This window comes from Anastrepha ludens, chromosome 5, assembly GCF_028408465.1.
Source record: "Anastrepha ludens isolate Willacy chromosome 5, idAnaLude1.1, whole genome shotgun sequence".
Taxonomy (NCBI): Eukaryota; Metazoa; Arthropoda; class Insecta; order Diptera; family Tephritidae; genus Anastrepha; species Anastrepha ludens.
In genome coordinates, this window is record NC_071501.1 from 22,249,716 (window position 1) to 22,269,113 (window position 19,398).

Sequence of the window (19,398 nt, forward strand, 5' to 3'; positions counted from 1 at the left end):
CGGCAGAAAACGATTATGGAAACAATCGATAGTGCGCCAAAAATCGTCTGGAAGTATCGATAGCTTGTCACCCCTATTGCAACTATTAAATAAATGTATAATGCACAGGGTGACCAAGTGATTGCAAAACTTATATGTAGCGGTGTTGAATAACATATTATTGTTACTAATGTGGTACGTTTTATCCAAATAAATAGTAACTTCTCACAATAATTCCTCTAAGTTCGCCCACTTGATTGTGAAATAAAAGTCACAAATTAATGGCAACACGTTAGCGTGCTTTATTTTCAACTCTAATCGCTTTACTATTCATGTACACGCTCACCCGCTTGACTTAAGACTACAATCAATGGTTTATCAAACCTCACTTCACCAATGATGGCATTCTTCGTCGAAATATAATTGAAAAAAAAAAAAACGCGTACAAGTAAAATTTATTTTATTTGAAATTATTGGATTTTTAATTGAACTGAAAATCACTGTAATAGTTTTCCAGTTTTGTTGATTCAATCAATTTACTATATAAATCATGTTTTAAATTATTTGTTAATTTGTATTGAATGCGCAAATGTCTTATATGCATAACAATTTTCACGAAAGCTGTACTCAATTTTACAGAAGGAAGAGGTTTTACATTATTTATTGAATACTTAATTACACATACATTGAATTGAACACATTTTATTAATTTAAGGCACTTAATTGAGTACTTTTCAGAAGTTTTGTTCCATATGCAATAAAACAGACAAAAAAGCGAAAATTCATGGTACGAATCAAGGTGAATCTGTCAGGGTGGTATTACTTATACAACTACAAACATCTCCATGTATTGTCTTTAACCATTCTGATGGAATTAGTGCTACAAACCTGAATTTCAATTTGACATTACACCCATCAAGTCGAAATAAAATAAAAAATCACGTCACAAGAAATACCAGCTTAATAGATTCGCCTTGGTAGGAATTTTATCACAATCAGATATTCGTTCGTTTCTTTTTATACATTATACACGATGTTTGTCGTAACCGTATTTCTTCCAACATGCGTATTAACAATTGGTACAAACTACGCGTACGAGAACACTACTATTGATTTTTAATTTGTTACGTTGATTTTTAATACGATATGGCAACTTTCACAATCGCTTTTGTGTTTTTACAGATGTTTTTGTATTACCCTTAATTTTGTTGAATTGTGTGCGGCAAATTTTTGCTTCGGACGTGCACCAACATATATCAATTCGGCAAAATGTTGAATGGAACAATAGCAGAGCCATCCGTACATTTCTTCGAAGGTGTAGAGAAATTATTGGAAATTTGGTTCGAAGACGGTGATAGCGACGAATGTGACTTGAGGAAGATACCGAGGTAAGATTTGTCTCCCTTACGGATAACATTTTGTTCTATGAATATAAAACGTGATGTTTTCGCGATAAATAAACCGAGTGTTAAATAAGATAATTTAAAAACTAAATAAACTCCAGTATGTATGTTTTCTGGAGCAACAAGCCTGGCCGGATGCAAACCCGGGTCGTTCCGGTTCCGTGGATCATGCTTTCAATTTTCAAACTTGCATATATGTATATGTATGTATGATTTTAAACTCACGTGTATACATATGTATGCATAATGTTCCATTGTGTGTTGAGTGGTGACGATAGTGAGTGAGAGTAAAATTAGTAGAGGTCGCAGAACGTAGCTTAAACGCTGGCTTTATGCACTGGTTTTATTTAACACGCCTTTTTCATATACTTTGTAATGCTCTTATCAATTATATTCTTTCATAAACAAATTCTTATCACATTCATATGACCCTTAATAGTTGAACTTTTGAATTGTAAGTAATGTTGTAGAAGATTGTTATCAAATTATCTTTACATATTTTGCTAGTATAGGAACTATTCTATATTTTCAGATCTAATTGGGAAACTTTACTGCAAGTCGTTAAATGTGAAATCATAAGTTTTTCCAAAAATGATGCCATCGATGCTTACGTGCTAAGGTGTATAACTAGAAAATGAAAATCCTATGTAATTTGTGTAACTAACTTTCTTGTAATTGTAGTGAAAGTAGCATGTTTGTGTCCAAAAAGCGATGGATTCTAAAGACCTGTGGCTCCACAACGTTACTTAAAAGCCTAAAGCCGTTACTGGAACTTGTGCCACAGTATGGCTTCACAGAAATAACCGACTTGTTTTATTCAAGAAAAAATTTCTCGAGGCCAGAACTTCAAGTATGTATTTTTAATTCAATTTTTTTATTATTACACCTAACACACGCACACCCATTGCAGTCATTCCCCCATCGTGGATTCTGTGAGGAAGTCGAGTACCTTGATACTCTCTTTGAAGAAGGCAGATCCTACTGTTTGGGATCAATCAATAGAGAATGTTGGTATTTGTACACATTCAGCAAATATAAGAAAGAAGTGAGCAGACCACCCAAATTGGATAATTCAGAGCCGGACCAAACTATTGAAATTTTGATGCAAAATCTAGATAATGATGTTATGGGCAAGTTTTCCAAAGAAAAATTCTCAACCGGTGCCGAAGTGACCAAGGTTTGTGAAGTCAGTTTCAACGCGAGTGTAATAAATACATATCTTAATCATATTACCAGGCTACAGGCATAGATAAACTGCTTCCGGAAATGGAAATAGATGATTTTCTTTTCGATCCATGCGGATATTCAATGAATGGAATTGGCGCAAAGGTAAGAAAGTGTTGCTATTTGTATGTATGTATAATTGGCGCGTACACCCCTTTTGGGTGTTTGGCCGAGCTCCTCCTCCTATTTGTGGTGTGCGTCTTGATGTTATTCCATAAATGGAGGGACCTACAGTTGTAAGCCGACTTCGAATGGCAGATATTTTTTCAGGAGCTTTTCACGGCAGAAATACGCTCGAAGGTTTCCCATTGTCTGCCGAGGGGCGCCCGCTTTTAGAAAAACGTTCTCTCTGGATTCCGAATGGTAGTGGCGCACCAACCCATTCGGCTACGGCGCCCGCCTTGCTACATAGCTAAGTACCTATTTATATTATAGCATACCACATTTTTACTATTCGTAACAATTAAAGAAGCTTAGAAATATTAATCATAAAATTACAACTTGATTAATATTTATATTTGTTTCTGTTTCTTTGTTTTTTAGGGCGAATATATGACCATTCATATAACACCTGAAAGCAATTTTTCCTACGTCAGTTTTGAAAGCAATGTTTCAATGAATAATTATGCGGAACTCATAAACCGGGTGATCAAAACTTTCAAGCCGGGAAAGTTCGTTGTAACAATTTTTGCAAATAAGGTAGTCAACATTAATATATTCATTAATTTCAATAGCTGCTTACATTTAATCTTTTCACACTTGCCCATTTCCAGTCATCGCCTGCTTACGCAACTATAAAGGAGTTAGAGCTCGAATATACAGAGACGACCAGTTGGAAACGCTCAGACATGCAGTACTGCAGTTTCCCGCTCTACAATTTATTATTCGCACAATATCGTCAATGTGCTTGAGATTGTTGAGACGCATAGAAATCTCAAATGTTTTTAACACATGACTTCAGTAAACTTATTTCTGTTAAATTTGTAGAATAAAAACCAAAGCCAAAAATCAGAATAGAACGAAAAATATATACATACACATATTTCAGTTAAAAATGTTTTAATTGCAAAATACTTGAATAGCATTTGGAACAACTTCGATGCGTAACGGTTTAACACGATATTCCTCGCCATCGACCGAGTAATGCGCGTCAGCTGCATCCTTAAGTGCAGGTAGTAGATTTATTGTTCGACTTTTAATTAAGCTGTTGGGTTCCAGCTCTTTTTCAATTACTTTATTTACTTTTTTAACGAATTCGATACCAGGCGTGAGTGTATCGATAATTTTGGTTTCAAGTTCTGTAATTGAGTCACTATTTTGCTTACAAGTTATATTAAGTTGATTAGCATTTGTATGCCCTTCAATTTTCGTATCGCAGTCTTCATTCAATTTATAAGAGTTCGCGTTAACCGCATTATTGTGCGGAACTGTATATATTCTGGGCAAAAACTTTTTTACGTAAGATGTATTCTCATTCGGCTGGCAATTGCGACAGCCAGCACAAGGCGGTGTGTAAATGAAATTTGTGGAGAGATTCCAGTTTAATTTACTTGAGAATGCATTTAATAACGTAGCTGCATACTGCCTCAGCGGTCCGAAGTACCAATATTTATCTGTAATGCTCTCAAGATCTCTTAATAGACCCCACGAAAAGTCAGTCAATCCATAAATGGTGTTAGAGTCTTTGGAAGGGACCACATTATCTGTTGGATCATTAACGAAATCTACTTTCATAACACTTTCGTTCTTTACTTTCTCTTGCAGCAAAGGCATTAAGGCTGCGGTTAACGATTTCACACGCCCGAGTTTGTTTTCCGGTTTAAAGTCGAGATATTTCAACGCGCTTGTGCTTTTCCGACCCAATGGCAGTAATACAATTGGGCACTTGCCTTCCTTTCGCCGCAATAAGCCGGTAACTACTTCAGATGCCGTACCATCGCCACCTGCAACTACAATCGCATGTGGACGCACAGTCATATCGTTCAGCCATGTCTTGATATGTCCCTCTTCCGTCGTTTTAATGATATCCACGCTGTAACCAGATAGATGTAGAATGGGCTCGCAGTAATCCTTAAACTGTAAACAATTTAAATTTAAATCAAGCGAAAAAAGATTCGCGTCAAATTTTACCATTTTCTCTGCCTTTCTTTTGTTAGCTGCAGGATTTAAAACAACCAAAATATGCTTGGGCTTGTCACAAACTTTCCCTTGAGCTATAGTTTCCGTGCATACATTTTTCATATGCTGTGATATACTGCAAATATTAAAAATAAAATGTGTTTTATAACTTATGCAAGACCGTAAAAAATCAGTTGTTTACAAATCTTAAATTGCACTTTGAGATATCTGGCAACAATTTGTAAACCGCATATCCTCTGATTACACCATAATATTGGAATTGCAAACACTTTTTAATTAAAAGCAACTTACTCAAAGCTTGTTTTTGCATAATAGAGTCCGTAGCCTGCAACGCCAGCTGCAAACAACGATTTCTTCCAGTGATTTCGTAAGGTTGTTAAGCTAACCATTTTATTTCCGCACTACTATCGCAAGCACACTTGCTACAATCATAAAAACTTTGCTGAAATGTCAAGTAGCTGCTAAGTACAGGGTGAGTTGTGTCGAAGAGCACTATAGATTTTCGATGGTAGACAATAATTGAAAAACAAATTTTCAACTTTAAGAAATATTATGTCATTTTCGCACGACACGTAATTTGCTGTCTAGGTAGGTAGGTGAAATGGTTGCAGAACCACTCGGGCACTCTCAAAGTAGCACTAAAGGTTTCTCTCCCCTCCAATAGTCAGTTATCTGCAGCCAACCAGAGCTGTTGATGCAATGGAGAAAATTGACGGGGCTTAGGTTCGCGCACTGCCCTAGGCTGTCAAAGAAAGGAGCACCCAGTGATTTTAATCGTCTAGCTGCCAAATCCGGACATTTACAGAGAAAATTCTCAACAGTCTCCTTCCCTGAAAGATCTCCACAGCTTCTGCAATGTGGGTTAAATGGTAAACTTAGCTTTTCCGTGTGTGTGCCCAATGACCGGTAAACACAATACGAATTTGGGAAATGAATTCCGATGAGGTGCCAGGAGTTTCTGAATCCTCCATATATTGTAATGGGGCCACAGGGGTTTCGAAGTAGCACATGAAGAAATGGATATCCATCTTTTCTGCGCTTTCCTGATAAATAAGTTGCGCAATTTCCCTTTAACAACAGTCATGGGTATGCCGAAGGCCGCGTATGAGGTCTCTCAGGCCCAGGCGGTGCCCTTCCTGGCAAGCTCATCAGTAATTTTATTTGCTTCTATGTTTCTATGTCCTGGAGCCCAGATCAGGGAAATATTACCTGCACACCCAAGAGACTTGATCTCCTCTTTACAGGAGTTGACTAACTTGACACCATAGCGTCGTCAGAGCTTTGCCCGCGGCTTGGCTACAGGAAAAATGTTAATATCTCCTTCAATCCCACGGTCCCCATGCTCCTTAAACATTTTGCATGCCTGCAGGATCGCAAAAATTTCCGAATGAAAAATACTCGCGTTTATGGGGACCGTCTAGTTTAGCCCTTTCAAAAAATCAATTTTTTTTTTTCAAAAGTATATGTATGTAGAAATCTTGTGTTTAAATTTCAGAGAGTACAAAGCAGTGTAAATATATTTTTTTCTTATCTGAACATCACTACCTAGAAGCGCTTTTTATATTAAAAAAAACTTTAAACGCGTTTTTCTCAAAACAACGTTTTAAAAACGGTACCAAGGAGTTTACAAAAACTGTTAGACTGATTCTTTTGAAATTTAAACCACATAATCTACACATACTAAACGAGGTAGTCTATCTATAAAATATTAAAATTTTGCATTGTTACTAATTGTTTATTTAAAAAACAGCGAAAACAAAGTGATTTTTTTTTCAATTTTTGACCGCCATTTTGATATTTTTCGATAAATATTGATTTTTATAGGTGGATTAACTAGTATTTGTTATACTGAATCTAACCCATTTTGATTTTTTTGTTTCAGACTAGCCGCTCCCGAGATCTGCTTGGTACCATTTTGCACTTCGATTTTAAGCCGCGGCCACCATTTTGTACATTAAAATGCAATAAAATGAATAAAAAATTTTTGTTTACATAATTTAAGACTTTATTTATTATATCTAACAATATCTATATCTGTATCTTTCATTACATACTCAAAAATAATTCCTAAAAATAGCTTTTTTTAGCGCATGATCTGGACGGTCCCCTTAAGTAATTCGTAAGTAAATTGCCTTATTTCAACGGTGCATTCGTAATCCAGAAAAAAAGTGCTAAGTCGACTTAAGTTGTTTTATCAAAAGTGAACAGATATATTCTAAAGACGCGTGTGCTATAATATCTGTGGTCAAAAGCAATTAACACCTAAATCGACTTAAGAAAGAATTGCTATGAAAAAGCTCGTCATAAAAAAACATATTTTTTCCATTGAAAGTAGTGGAGAAGCGTGGGTGTTGCTGATTGCTAATGTCAAGTTCAGCTTTCATGGAAAATTTATTAAAAAAATTGGTTAGATGATAATCAACAAAGTACTATTTAAGCTGAGGACATGCACTAAACTAAACTATGGGAATAATACTGCGCTATCATTTATATGGTATTGGAAAAAAGTGGCAAGACTTTTCACTTAGCACGACACTTAACCCTTAGATGAGAGCATATATATTTTAAATTTGGTATTTCATCAATTAAAAGATTTGAATTAAAAACAAAATTAATGCACATACGCCGTTTTTAAATTTTTATTCAATAATTTGGTATTATTTTTTATCTAATAACAAAAAAAAAAAACAACCTCTTGGTACAGGTATGAAAAATATACAAGTGAAAACGTCACACTTAATGCGCATGTGCCATTACCAGGCTCTTGTCTATGTCAAGGAAGTATTATGTGCATTTTATAGTAAAAGTTTCTGTTGTGTTAAAAGCAAAAGTATGTCTTGCGACCTGAAGCAACTTAAATAGTTTCATACTTGCAACATAAAACTAAAATGTTTCGCAACTTAAAAGCAATTTGTGGATTAGCCATAATTTTTATATGTGAGTAGCATAAAGTGTAATACATGGCGTATATTTAATTTCCCATCAAAAATATGGACTCAAAACAAGCACTCAAGCGCAGATTTCCGATTTCACAAAAAAAAAAAAGAAAAACATAACGAATCTTTCCCCTGATTGATGCGAAATTTGCTTTATCTGTATTTATAATCAAAAAAAAACCTTTACCTACTTTAAATTAATACCGTTATTTTTCTGCCACATAGTTTTTCACAGAATAATCGACTGCCAATATGTGTATATTGATCAGAGCCAACAAACCAACGGGTCGGAATTGATGCAAAAATCAAGGGGGGTCGAGGAAACGTTTGAAACAATGGAAGAAACATATTTGAAAGGAAATAGACCGCTTAATAGAGGGCCCTATTTTGATACGTCAGCTACTAAAAATGTAACATCATTGGTGGGTAAAACGGCGCATTTAAATTGCCGTATTAAGAACCTTGGAAACAAAACAGTGAGTATTAATAATTGCCATCGGATGGGCATTGAGCCAAATGGATGGTGAATTGCTCGTGAATGCATTGAAGATTAATGGTTTTGAAAAGCAGGAAGGGACACTAAAAAAAGATAGTTGAATTTTCTATTCCTCCCCAACTCCCCCTTCTTGGTATATTGACTAAAGAAGTTTGCCAAACAATTATTTTTTTGCAATTTTACGTTGTTGTAGCGGAATAAAATATTTCACATACATTTTTGTGGAATGTTGCTGAAGTGACGTTTCCTTGACCGGTACCGGTAGCGTAAAACCGACTGTTGTGAGAAAGTATAAAATTTACAAAATAAGTTGTGTATTTTACGGGCCACTCTGCCGCCGTAGTCGAGTGTGTTTGTGCGTGGCATAACATCAATAGAACTTGGCCGCGATCTTTTCACAAAAAGTGTCTACCGGTCTCAGATGCCAGAAAACTGCTAGTCTCTTCGTTTGCTTTGTACGAAACAACTTAAAAGTGCACACACTAAATTGGAGGAGAAGCTTGGGCTAGATAAAAAAAAAAAATAATAATTGGCGCGTGCACTTCTGTTAGGTGTTTGGCCGAGCGCCTCTTCCTATTTGCGGTGTGCGTCTTGGTGTTGTTCCACAAAATGTAGGGACCTATAGTTTTAAGTCTAGTCTGAAAGGCAAATTATTTGTTTAATGAGGAGAATACACTCGGCGGTTTGCCGTTGCCTACCGAGGGGCAACCAGTATTAGAAAAAGCTTTTTCTATTATTTGATGCTCAAGCATGGAGATTCGCACCTACGCACTTCCGAATGGTAGTCACGTACCAACTTATTCGGCTACGACGGCCTTCTAGCTTGGCCTAGATACGTCTTCGCTTTCTTGATTGCCCCTGTATTTGCTATACACGATTTTGACCGAAACCTACAAAACGTGCCAGCTATTTCTGCATTCGAGGTGAAGCCAAATTCGTCTCAGTAATTGACCTTTGCAAATCAAACGAGTTCCTCAGCATGTACCGCATTGAATACTTTTTATGCTGGAGTTGTGCGCATTGCCTAGATATATAATTATCAAGGTTCTCGATCGTCTGTGGTATTCATCGAAAGCTCATGCGCAGAGATTCAAAAGTCCTTCGCAGAATCTATCTCTATAACACTCCAAGGACGACCTCATCAGATGTAATCAGTGTTCATCTATTTGAAGTGCTGTTTTTGATCGTTCAGTGGAGATTTTATTTCTTCCACCGGCTACTTAGTCCGGAGTGGCATTATTTGGCAAGACAGCTCCTTCGTTGGGTTTCAAGACTGAAATTATTATTGGTCTTAAGGCTGGCTTCAAAATAAACAAAGTCCTTCAATATTTCAAAACTATAAATGTCAACAGTGACGTTTGAGTCGAGAAGCTAGTGCGCTAACTGTTTGCTTGATGATGGGAGACCATTTCTGTTGTCCTTATCCAGCTCTAGATCCAATCTTTTAAACCACATTTTATATCTTACTGCTGGTCAAGGTATTTCTCAATTCTGATCAAGCTATTGCATCTCACTTTTGCTAGTTGTTGTCGTCAAGCAGCCGGCAATTTCAAACCTCTACCATTAAAAACTTAACACTTTTGAAGAATATGGGGACCAGTTGTTGTCCTCGCTAATTGTTTAAAGAATGCTACTGAAGTGACAGTCTTTGAGCGGTTATAAACTCGGGTAGCTTCGCTAACTCAAAACCAATTAGATTATTATTATTATTATTATTATTTTTAATTTAAGATAAATATTATTCTGTCGCAGTTTTGCATGGAGGAATGTAATAAAAACTATTTTCATTTCAGGTCTCGTGGATCAGACATAGGGACTTACATCTACTGACTGTGGGTGAAAGCACCTATACATCCGACCAAAGGTTTACTTCCATATACAACAAGCTAACTGGAGACTGGTCACTGCAGGTAAGAATATTTTTATCATAATAATAACAATCATCTGGGAACATATCCCTTTTATGTCCATTATATGAAGGACTGAAGAAGAGTAGACAACGTATTCCATTCACAGAGTTGGCTAATGGTAAACGTGAGGGGCATTAAGCCATGTCGGTGAAAGCTATTGACGTCTGCTATCCAGTAGGTACTGCTATACAGGATGGAAGTCTGGTAGGGTCACTGCGTTTTGCGATGGTGTATTTTACAGTGTCTGCAGTTGGGGTTCTTATAATTAGTTACACCAATTGACTTACAAAATTTGGTTGAGAGCGAAATAAGGAATATGCATAGGGAAAATAATTCAGAAGGTGTGGCCAAGATCAGACCGTTAACCGGCTCTCGGCGAATATGAAAGAATCAGCTGATTGGCTCACATCACCGGGATCATGACAGCGTTTTATTTACAAAAAAGCTGAGATTGTGTGGGTGATATACAGCCTACGCTCATGTTGCTTCGGTGTCGTCTGAACAACGACTGATTTGAAAAGTGTGTGAATACGTGTGAAATGAGCGGGCGAAATTCGGCAGCCGAGTACCCGGTGACGTGGCAGCCGAAGTTGCCCACACAATTTTGTTTTTTACCATAGCAGTTTGGACAAACCTGGCTATCTACTATCCTTGAGGAAATTGGATACTTTAAACTCCGAGGTAGGCAGAGTAGTCGCCGTAACGTAAATTTAAGAGCAACTGAATCGACAGTGGCAAGAAACGATGGCCAACACTTTTAAAAGCCATTGTTCCGTTATGAATAAGACAACAGTTGGTTTTTACCTGATATAATTTCTCACGGGCACAGATAATTCAGCAATTACTTTCATAGTATGGGCTGAATGGATTCTCATACATATTGTTATCCATTTGAGAATATTTCGAGCGACGTGAGTTTTAAAGGTTCTCCATCAATCGTCGTCGCCGATTTCATGCATATTACCCTGGGAACTATAAATTAACCATTCGGACGGTGTCGGTGACGGGAATGAAATGTAGATGACTTGGTTTGGAGCGGCAAGTAAAGAAAGGATGTCAGCCACGTGGGATATATGTCGAGATAAAGTCTGGATAGGCAGGAATGTAAACCGCTACAAAAGCTAGAGCATAAAACCGCGTAACGCAGCATAACGAAGCTTTTCTTCCGCATTCATGAGACGAGAGTTAGGGAAAGTGGTTATAATCTGTCTTTGAATACTCTTCAACGTCTGTCAAAATATAAGAATGATAAAATACAGCATGTAAACTAAATTCTACAATTACTTAAGTTCAGTGACTGATTTTGCCAAATTCACTGAGAGCCGAACGAGAGGTAACCTTCTATATTCTCTCAACTGTAGCCAAGATGCCGCCCACTGGTTGTCGGATGTTTAAAGTGATGATTTCTGACATGTTTGGGAGTTATCTCGGTGACCCGCAGTTGTCTGCTATGATGAGCCCTATGTTGCTAACTCAGCCAGAAGTCACTGGCAACGCTTGATACAATAATACAAGCCCCATTGTATCAGTGACATTCTAGGTAGGCTTGCACGATGTAGAATAATTGTTGCAGTTGTAACAGTTCAGAAACGCCGACCGAATACAATAATGCCATCGGTCATCGTCGACTATCTCATCTAATAGTTGGCCCAGGAAACTGGTTGGTTCTTCAGAGTGGCATCAGAGGGAAAGCGGTGTGAGATAAATGGATTTAAGGGAGCATGTAATGAGGTGATTAGTATCGGGCTGGATACCTTCACATGCGTGGCATATATTAAAAATATCTGGGCCAATGATAATGACTGATGGGAGAGACCGAGAGCTATGCTCCTCTGGTGAGCTCTAGGGAATTGCGGAGCCTCCAATTTAAGTGCTTTGGAAAGGCATCGGCGCATTGCGCTAAGTAGAAACTGTGGTGGCTGAGGGCACCTGTTGGCGAGAGCGCCATGCGGCCGGCCACCCACTGTGCAGTCCATTCCTTATGAGTTTTAATACATGAGCAGGTACTAAGGTGACTGCACCTGTTGCATCGAGTTCGGGAGAAGCCTTCATTGGCTAACGCATATATATTTATATGTTATATATACCACGGATATAAACTTCGAATCAACGGTTAGGTTTAGTGTCTGCGCCCTGATTAGAAGCGTTTGGAACAACTTAGCCGCATAGCGAGGCTCCAGGGACGAAATATAAGGGGGGAATTCCTTTGTACTAAAAAGGTTTAGTTTTGTGGCGGCAGCTCTTGTTCGGGAAAACCCGAGTAATACCGACTGCAGACTAGTATTCCTGGTTAGGGCGTAAATCATTTTTTGCTTACTTAAATCGAATAAAATATATAAAATAATAATAATATCGTTTTTAATAAGTGCTAATAGATAAAATAAAATTGAATCATAACATCACCGTTATTATCCGCCATTATAGATCAAATTTCCGCAAATCAGAGATTCCGGTGTTTATGAGTGTCAAGTCTCCACAACGCCTCCCGTTGGCTATACAATGGTGTTCTCTGTCGTCGGTAAGTAAATGCCCACATGCATGCATACACAGTATATATGTATATGTATGTATATGAATAATGTAAAAATATATGCAGAACCAATAACAACTATTCCCGGCGGTCCCGAATTGTACATCGACATGGGATCAACAGTTAATTTAACTTGTATCGTTAAACACCTGCCAGATCCACCTTTAACAGTGCACTGGACACATAACAACGAGGTTAAGAATCGAATTATTCGAAAAAAATGTGGTGGTGTTGAATAAATTTTATTAATATATTTAAATAGGAAATTAATTATGATTCACCACGTGGCGGAGTTTCTGTCATCACTGAAAAGGGGGACATAACAACGTCATATCTTCTGATACAAAAGGCGAGAATCTCAGATTCGGGCAGATATTCTTGCTTGCCATCCAATGCGAATTCTAAATCGGTAAACGTGCATGTTCTAAATGGTAAGATATTAGTAAATACAAATATCGAGAATGTAATGAAAATAGAATTTTTTTAAATATAAATTAAGGCGATCATCCAGCTGCCGTTCAACGGGCCGCTGATTCATTGAAGTATTATAGCAATTTAATTGTTGTGTTAATTGTGAGTCGTATAATCTATATAATACATTAAATCTTGTATGTATGTATAACGTAAAAATTAAATATTTCTTACATTGTTATAGATTCGAACATTTTATAGATATTTAATGGAATATCATTGTAAATTAAAAAACATTTTCTATGTAAATATAATTTATCTGATCTGATTAAGACAAAAGCGAATTTAAGTGGGTTGGTTTTTTTTTTTTTAAGATTCAATCAACAGGTTGAAGTTAACCCCTACAAACGGTTCTGAATCACTTGGAAGTGTGCTTTGTGTCATTACTGGCCTGGCAAACTAGAAAGGGCTATATTTCAATGGCCATATTTTTTATTTTTTTTAAATCCATTAAATTTTTTTATTTATTAAGCAATATTTTTACTTAAACCTATTTAATTTAAATTTCAATCGCCATATTTTTTATGTTTTTAAATCCATTTTGTTTTTATTTATTAAGCAATATTTTTACTTAAAGCTATTTAATTTATTTAAGAAAAAAAAAACATTTATGGAATACACCCAGTGGTGCAACCATTTACGTATTTTAAGACACATAATAATTTTAACTAATTTATTATCATATGAGGTATTTTGTAGATTTTCTCTTAAGTCTGGTGAAGGTTATGGGAATTGCAATTATTTCTGTGACGAGAGGGTTTGAGCGCGATTAGAGTTGTGTATGCCACAACACATTTTCTTACTTCTTCAAATAGTGTGGGTACGATGAATTTGTGCATATATGATACAATAAGGGGCGTTGGAGATCATTCTCAGCGATATGAAAATATGCCGGTTGTTGTTGTTGCTCTATTCTGAGTTTAATAAGAGAACTGGGCTTGGATGAGGTACTGCGATGAGTAGAGGGAATAAAAGCCCATGAGGTCGAAATGCAAACCTCATTCATATATCTATATCTTGTTGTTGTAGTAGCATAAAAATTCCCCATGCATGTACCGGGAATGCTGCTGGAGTGGCAGTCCTTGACAGGATATAAATCCGGGTCGTTCCGGCAACATAGAACCGACTGTCGTGGGAACGAAAAAGTATGCCGTTCGCCGTATGTGGCCACCATTCTGTTACAAACGAAACACGAAAATTGTAGAAAAGGTTTTTTCTAAGAGCGGTCGCTCCTCGGCAGACAATGGCAAACCTCTGAGTGTATTAAAATTCTAAGTCCACTTTTTCGCTATTTAAAACTCATCTTACTTATAAATATGTATTGAATGCTGAACCAACAAAAATTACTTCGATTTTTCGAAATGTAGCAGTGCCGAACATATTTCCAAACAATTTATTTTTTCTAAATCAACTTTTTGCTTTACAAATAAACCCATAAAGCATTCGAGAATGCTGCTAAAGTGATAGTTATCGGTCGGACATAAACCCAACTCGCTTTAAAAATGTAGAAGCGTCAACGTGGGACCGCTAAATTTAACCTCTTTAATTATTTAATTTAATATATTTAAAAACCGTTGTATATTGCACTGTTTGAGCTTTTGTGTAGCACAGTACTGTACATATGTATATAAATATTTTGTTGCTCATTCTACCTAAAAATTGTTCTACTCATTCCATTACATTTTTACAAAACATTTTTTTTTACTGAAATCTAAATAAAGATTTATTTATTAATTAATACAGTTAGTGTACGTTTTTAATTTAATTTCCATTTGTATTTTTGTTAATATTAAGAATTAACTAAAAACGATTCTAGTCTTTGTGACTGTGTGAGGTATTAATCGAGAAATCAAGACGCATAGAAATAATTGCAATGATGAAAATAATAAAGAAGAAAGCAACAACCAAGAGCGGTTCTTGCAATAAGGAAACTTTCGAGAATGTATATTTTAAATGGAAATTTGCAATATTATTTTCTACAAGATTTTTGGTGTACATCGTTATGACTGGCCTGCCCACTGTGTCCAGGTAAGTATAATGAAGTTCATTTGGTCCTCTCTTCACTGGATATGGCGTTGTTAACTCGATATTGGAAACACCTTCTGGTAAAATGATTTTTATTTCAGCTTCATCAATTACCATATCATTGTAGATATGATCAATTAGTCGCATTTTCAGTAGGTATTTATCATCGGCGTTGAAGAGATACTCAAAGGACGGGATATTGTAGCCAAGTGTGTATTGTGTTTTCCAACCACCGAAAAGCGGAAATCTTGGACGCAATTCCAATTCGACTGAGTCACGCAAAATCCTCATGTTTGAGGTCGAAATATTCCCATTGGTATCACGGTAATAGACATCAGAAGCCGATGCAGGCAGGAAAGTTTTATAAGATTTAATAGCATGTCCAGACCGTGCATCTTTTTGGAATTCATAACGTGAAAATGAACCCTTTAGCAAAGCACCTGTATGTTCCATGAAAATGTTTTCCTTTACTGCAATATTTCCCCAGTGTGATACTTCTATTATTCTTTCAAGGCGCGTTGTGGTCAAGAAGGGGCGTTCATTTTCATAGTGTATAACAAGCGATTGATTTGCAGTTGCTAGAAGAAAATATACAAATATTTTCATTTATAAAATTTACCATAGCTATAATTCAAATAAAGACTTACCTGCAATATTTTCATACGGCCCATACTTGATTTTATTAGAAGCAACATTAAATGGCTTTATTTGTGTGTATGAAAGTATGTTTGCCGAACTTAGTAACACGTTTATTTTCTGGCTGTTCGTCTCATACGGTGAGTAGAAGTATAGATTACCCTCATATCTTACAAGCTGTTTACCCGATTGCGGTATTTGGCTGGGATGGGGTATTAGCTTCTTGGTGTACACCGTTTCTACAGTGAAAACCTCTGTTGCTAAAGATGTTGGGAATGCAATTGTAAATAGAAAGTCTCCATCAACGAATTTCTTCGTAAATTTCAAATCTTTCTTATTTTCATCTTTTGCTGAAATAAAAGCCAAATTTTTGTGATCGGCGGCTGGCACCACAAAATTATACACGCTAATCGGCTTGCCATCGCTGTTAGTTGCAGTTATTTTGATATTCTCCTTTACCAATTGGCTAGATATATCTAACGAACGTTCGACATTTTTATTAACAATTTTTGCCTGAATTAGGCAAAATGAAGCAATAATTAATAAAAATAAAACTGTACACCGGCTAAAACCCATTTTTTGGACACGTAGGTTGGGCACCGCAAAAAGATAATGAACGATGGGCCTAAGAACTTATGTTGGAATGAAACACAGGGTGCTAGAAATAAATATTTTATAGAACAGAGCTCCGTATATCATCAAAATAAAGTTAAAATTATTATTTGAATTAGAAAAGTAATTAAAGTTAGAAACTAATAATGGCAAATTTTTGAAAACTTCAATCAGTATCCGCCAAATTATTTGAGTACGGTAAGGGCCAACGTAAAAACTCGACCAGATGGTATTTAACCAAGGATGATAGGATACAAGTTTGTGCCTTTCGAATTCGCTTTGCCGTCAGGCTCCATTAATAAACAACAAAAAGAGGGGAATTACTTGTGACAAGAAAGAGTGGATGAAAACTATAGAAACTGCGAAACACAAGAAATTATACACATACACACACTTTCTTGTCACGGAGTGTTTCGCATAAAAACGCAAAAAGAAACTGCATTTGGAGGCATTATATTATTTTACGATTTCATAATATTACACGCGATACTTCGTTTTCATTAGTTTAAATCTCACAAATCACAACATTACCTAGACATTCGCTGAATTTTTAACAAACATTGCATTTCTCCTCCTTTGGTTGGTTTTGTACTGGTAAGGGACTTGACGTTAGACTTGTCAAAATCGCGAAAAATATAGGTGGGAAGACGTCCCCTTCAGTACTCAATTCGCCTTGGTATTTAAAATTTATACCCTTTGACTGAAAGCCAAAGTTAAGTATTGAGTTGCCACTTGTTCCGCAAATTTTGTAATAAAGTGATTTCATTCATGATTTTTCTGGCCTGTCGCCATGGTAGTAAACCTAAATTTTCAATGAACTTAAAGTTTGTCTTTTCATAAAAAGCTAATAAAAGATTTCTGAAATTACATTACCAATATCTTTTTTAAATAATTTCGAGTTGTGTCCATTTATAGGCACTGTGCGCTATGATTTTTGCTTTCACTTTTATTATAGTTAATTCAGAACTAATGTTTTTATTTTTACATAAATTCATATTCATCATAAAACTTTAGATTTCCCTTTATGATTATTCCAAATCTGCCGCGATATACAGAATACGAAATATAAGAAGAAATGTAAAAAACTGTAAAGGCAAATTATTAAAGGCCAAATAAATGGATATCTTGTGGGCGCAGGTACAAATAAGGATAACAGAGCAATTATAAACATTGAAAATAAAGAGATAGACGAGAGAACAGATAGTAAACTATCTTTAAATTGTGGAAAATTAAGCTGCTTTAGAAGTATATTTTTAATGCAGATATGATAAATAAACAGCAGCGAAAAAAATGGTACTCCCAAACCATCTTTCACAAGCAGTGGAAACATGCTAAACACGGTAGTTTCCAAAAACCACAGAGTTTCCAAAGGGTAGGCGTTGAATAAACAGAATGCGGGCGCAGCGACAAGAAGTATAGATTTTTCATGCACCTATTAATATATAAAAGGGAATTCAATTTATAAAAATTATCAAACACATATATGCCCCTTATTACCTGAAAGGAAAACAAGTAAAAAGCCATAGCGGTGCTCACCAAACTTAATATGAATGTCTCTTTTCTCTTGTTGAAAAAAAGGTGCATGTTGATTGGAAGTATAAAAGCTGCAGTGACCCCTAAGCACAATATGGCCATTTGTTGATTTACCAATTTGTTTCTGAAAAATACATTTTGTAAAAACTTTTAAATTTACAATTTGATCCTATAATTACTTGATTTTATAAACCACATTGAGAGCACACCAAAAGTTTGCTACTTTATCTTCGAACACTCCACGCCCAATGGGAAATAAACGTGCCACCACTTCTAGTATTGATTTCAAAGAACCTAGCCAAGGTAACCACAGCACAGCGAAAGTAATTACAACTGTGCTAGCTATAAACGTTAAGGTTGTGAGCTTCTGCGAGAATCTAAAAATAAATTTATTAATTCATAAATTCTAAAACAGTGACAGACAATGAAGCAAAGTACAAATTTATTTGCGCCACTAACCTTTTTTGATCAAAGCACGTTCGCAGTAGGAAAATGAAAAATGGCAACGCATGATAAAGCTCCATTTGTTTATAGTTCAAAGCTAACGTGTATAAGAAAGATCCCAAATAAAACCGTTCTTTGCAAATGGCAGCTATAGCTAGCAAACATAAGCCAAGCGACATGTTATTGTATTGGAAGTGTCCGTTATCAATAAGAATTTGTCCGGGATAAAAAACCGTAGGAAGCAAATATACAAGCAGTGATTTTTTTACTGCCTGATTTGTGAGCACTAAACAAAGCATTAAAATAGCTGGCAGATATAATGCAATGTCAGAAAGTAATACCGTCAATCGCATAAAATTCTTGTGTGCATTAGACTCTATGCCCCTTGATTTGTTCAACTCGACATAGCTTTGGTTGAGTTTTTCCGCGACAATACCCAAGAGATGACTATGATAAGCTGTCACGGGCGGATAATCAAGTCCCCAATACAACAAATCATTTTGAGTTGTGTTTTTGTACCAATCCTTTGGCTTAAGGTTTACAGTGACTTCTTGCCAATGCCTTTGTGCTTCGTAATCACCAAACATTGGTTGCTTTCCAGCTCCAGAATACGAATACAAAGATACAATACAACGAACAGCTAAGGCAGCACTTAGTGCGGCCACAATATCAGTATTTAAGGCGCTAAATTTCATTGTTTTGCTTTTATTAAGTCTACGCCATCCGAAGAAACGTACCGGTAACAGGTTTGAAGGTTTTGTTTATACAATTCAAAACAGCTGATTAGTGATGTGGCGTTTTGATTAGAAAAATATGTAGGGATGTTTTGTATACGGATGCAATGATTTTAAGACAGGGTGCCACTATGAATTGAAAAGGGCCAATTTAAGATGATTTACCTTGAGTTGAGTTTACGTAAGCCAATGCTTTGAAAGTAATTGAAAACAAAGAAGGGAAAATATGTTTGTAACGTAAGCGTCCTGGTAGTTATAAATAATAAATAAATAAATAAATTTTATGCAACCGATATGCAGCCGATTTGTTTGGGATTACATTTGAG

General features: G+C 36.1%; 5 protein-coding genes across 5 annotated transcripts; 2 read left to right on the top strand and 3 right to left on the bottom strand.

Annotated features, from left to right (window-relative positions):
* Positions 1–1,141: 1,141 nt before the first annotated feature.
* On the top strand, positions 1,142–3,634 carry LOC128864047 (S-adenosylmethionine decarboxylase proenzyme). Its single transcript, XM_054103525.1, has 7 exons — positions 1,142–1,367; positions 1,915–2,001; positions 2,064–2,232; positions 2,293–2,559; positions 2,619–2,711; positions 3,150–3,305; positions 3,380–3,634. The coding sequence occupies exons 1-7, from the start codon at positions 1,249–1,251 to the stop codon at positions 3,515–3,517; spliced, it is 1,029 nt and encodes a 342-aa protein (XP_053959500.1). The 5' UTR covers positions 1,142–1,248; the 3' UTR covers positions 3,518–3,634.
* On the bottom strand, positions 3,456–5,201 carry LOC128864046 (acylglycerol kinase, mitochondrial). The gene is made up of 3 exons (XM_054103524.1): positions 5,037–5,201; positions 4,737–4,860; positions 3,456–4,682 (listed from the first exon to the last, which is right to left on the bottom strand). The coding sequence occupies exons 1-3, from the start codon at positions 5,132–5,134 to the stop codon at positions 3,666–3,668; spliced, it is 1,239 nt and encodes a 412-aa protein (XP_053959499.1). The 5' UTR covers positions 5,135–5,201; the 3' UTR covers positions 3,456–3,665.
* A 2,313-nt stretch (positions 5,202–7,514) lies between these two features.
* On the top strand, positions 7,515–13,444 carry LOC128864048 (lachesin-like). The gene is made up of 7 exons (XM_054103526.1): positions 7,515–7,682; positions 7,907–8,157; positions 9,971–10,087; positions 12,512–12,605; positions 12,684–12,811; positions 12,880–13,048; positions 13,117–13,444. The coding sequence occupies exons 1-7, from the start codon at positions 7,634–7,636 to the stop codon at positions 13,218–13,220; spliced, it is 912 nt and encodes a 303-aa protein (XP_053959501.1). The 5' UTR covers positions 7,515–7,633; the 3' UTR covers positions 13,221–13,444.
* Positions 13,445–13,724: 280 nt separating this feature from the next.
* Positions 13,725–16,927, bottom strand: LOC128863703 (dolichyl-diphosphooligosaccharide--protein glycosyltransferase subunit 1). Its single transcript, XM_054102988.1, has 3 exons — positions 16,921–16,927; positions 15,761–16,381; positions 13,725–15,691 (listed from the first exon to the last, which is right to left on the bottom strand). Exons 1-3 carry the CDS (start codon positions 16,925–16,927, stop codon positions 14,901–14,903), a joined length of 1,419 nt encoding a protein of 472 aa, XP_053958963.1. The 3' UTR covers positions 13,725–14,900.
* A 328-nt stretch (positions 16,928–17,255) lies between these two features.
* Positions 17,256–19,108, bottom strand: LOC128864050 (probable dolichyl pyrophosphate Man9GlcNAc2 alpha-1,3-glucosyltransferase). Its single transcript, XM_054103530.1, has 4 exons — positions 18,354–19,108; positions 18,074–18,271; positions 17,859–18,018; positions 17,256–17,793 (listed from the first exon to the last, which is right to left on the bottom strand). Exons 1-4 carry the CDS (start codon positions 19,031–19,033, stop codon positions 17,362–17,364), a joined length of 1,470 nt encoding a protein of 489 aa, XP_053959505.1. The 5' UTR covers positions 19,034–19,108; the 3' UTR covers positions 17,256–17,361.
* Between the last annotated feature and the right edge of the window lie 290 nt (positions 19,109–19,398).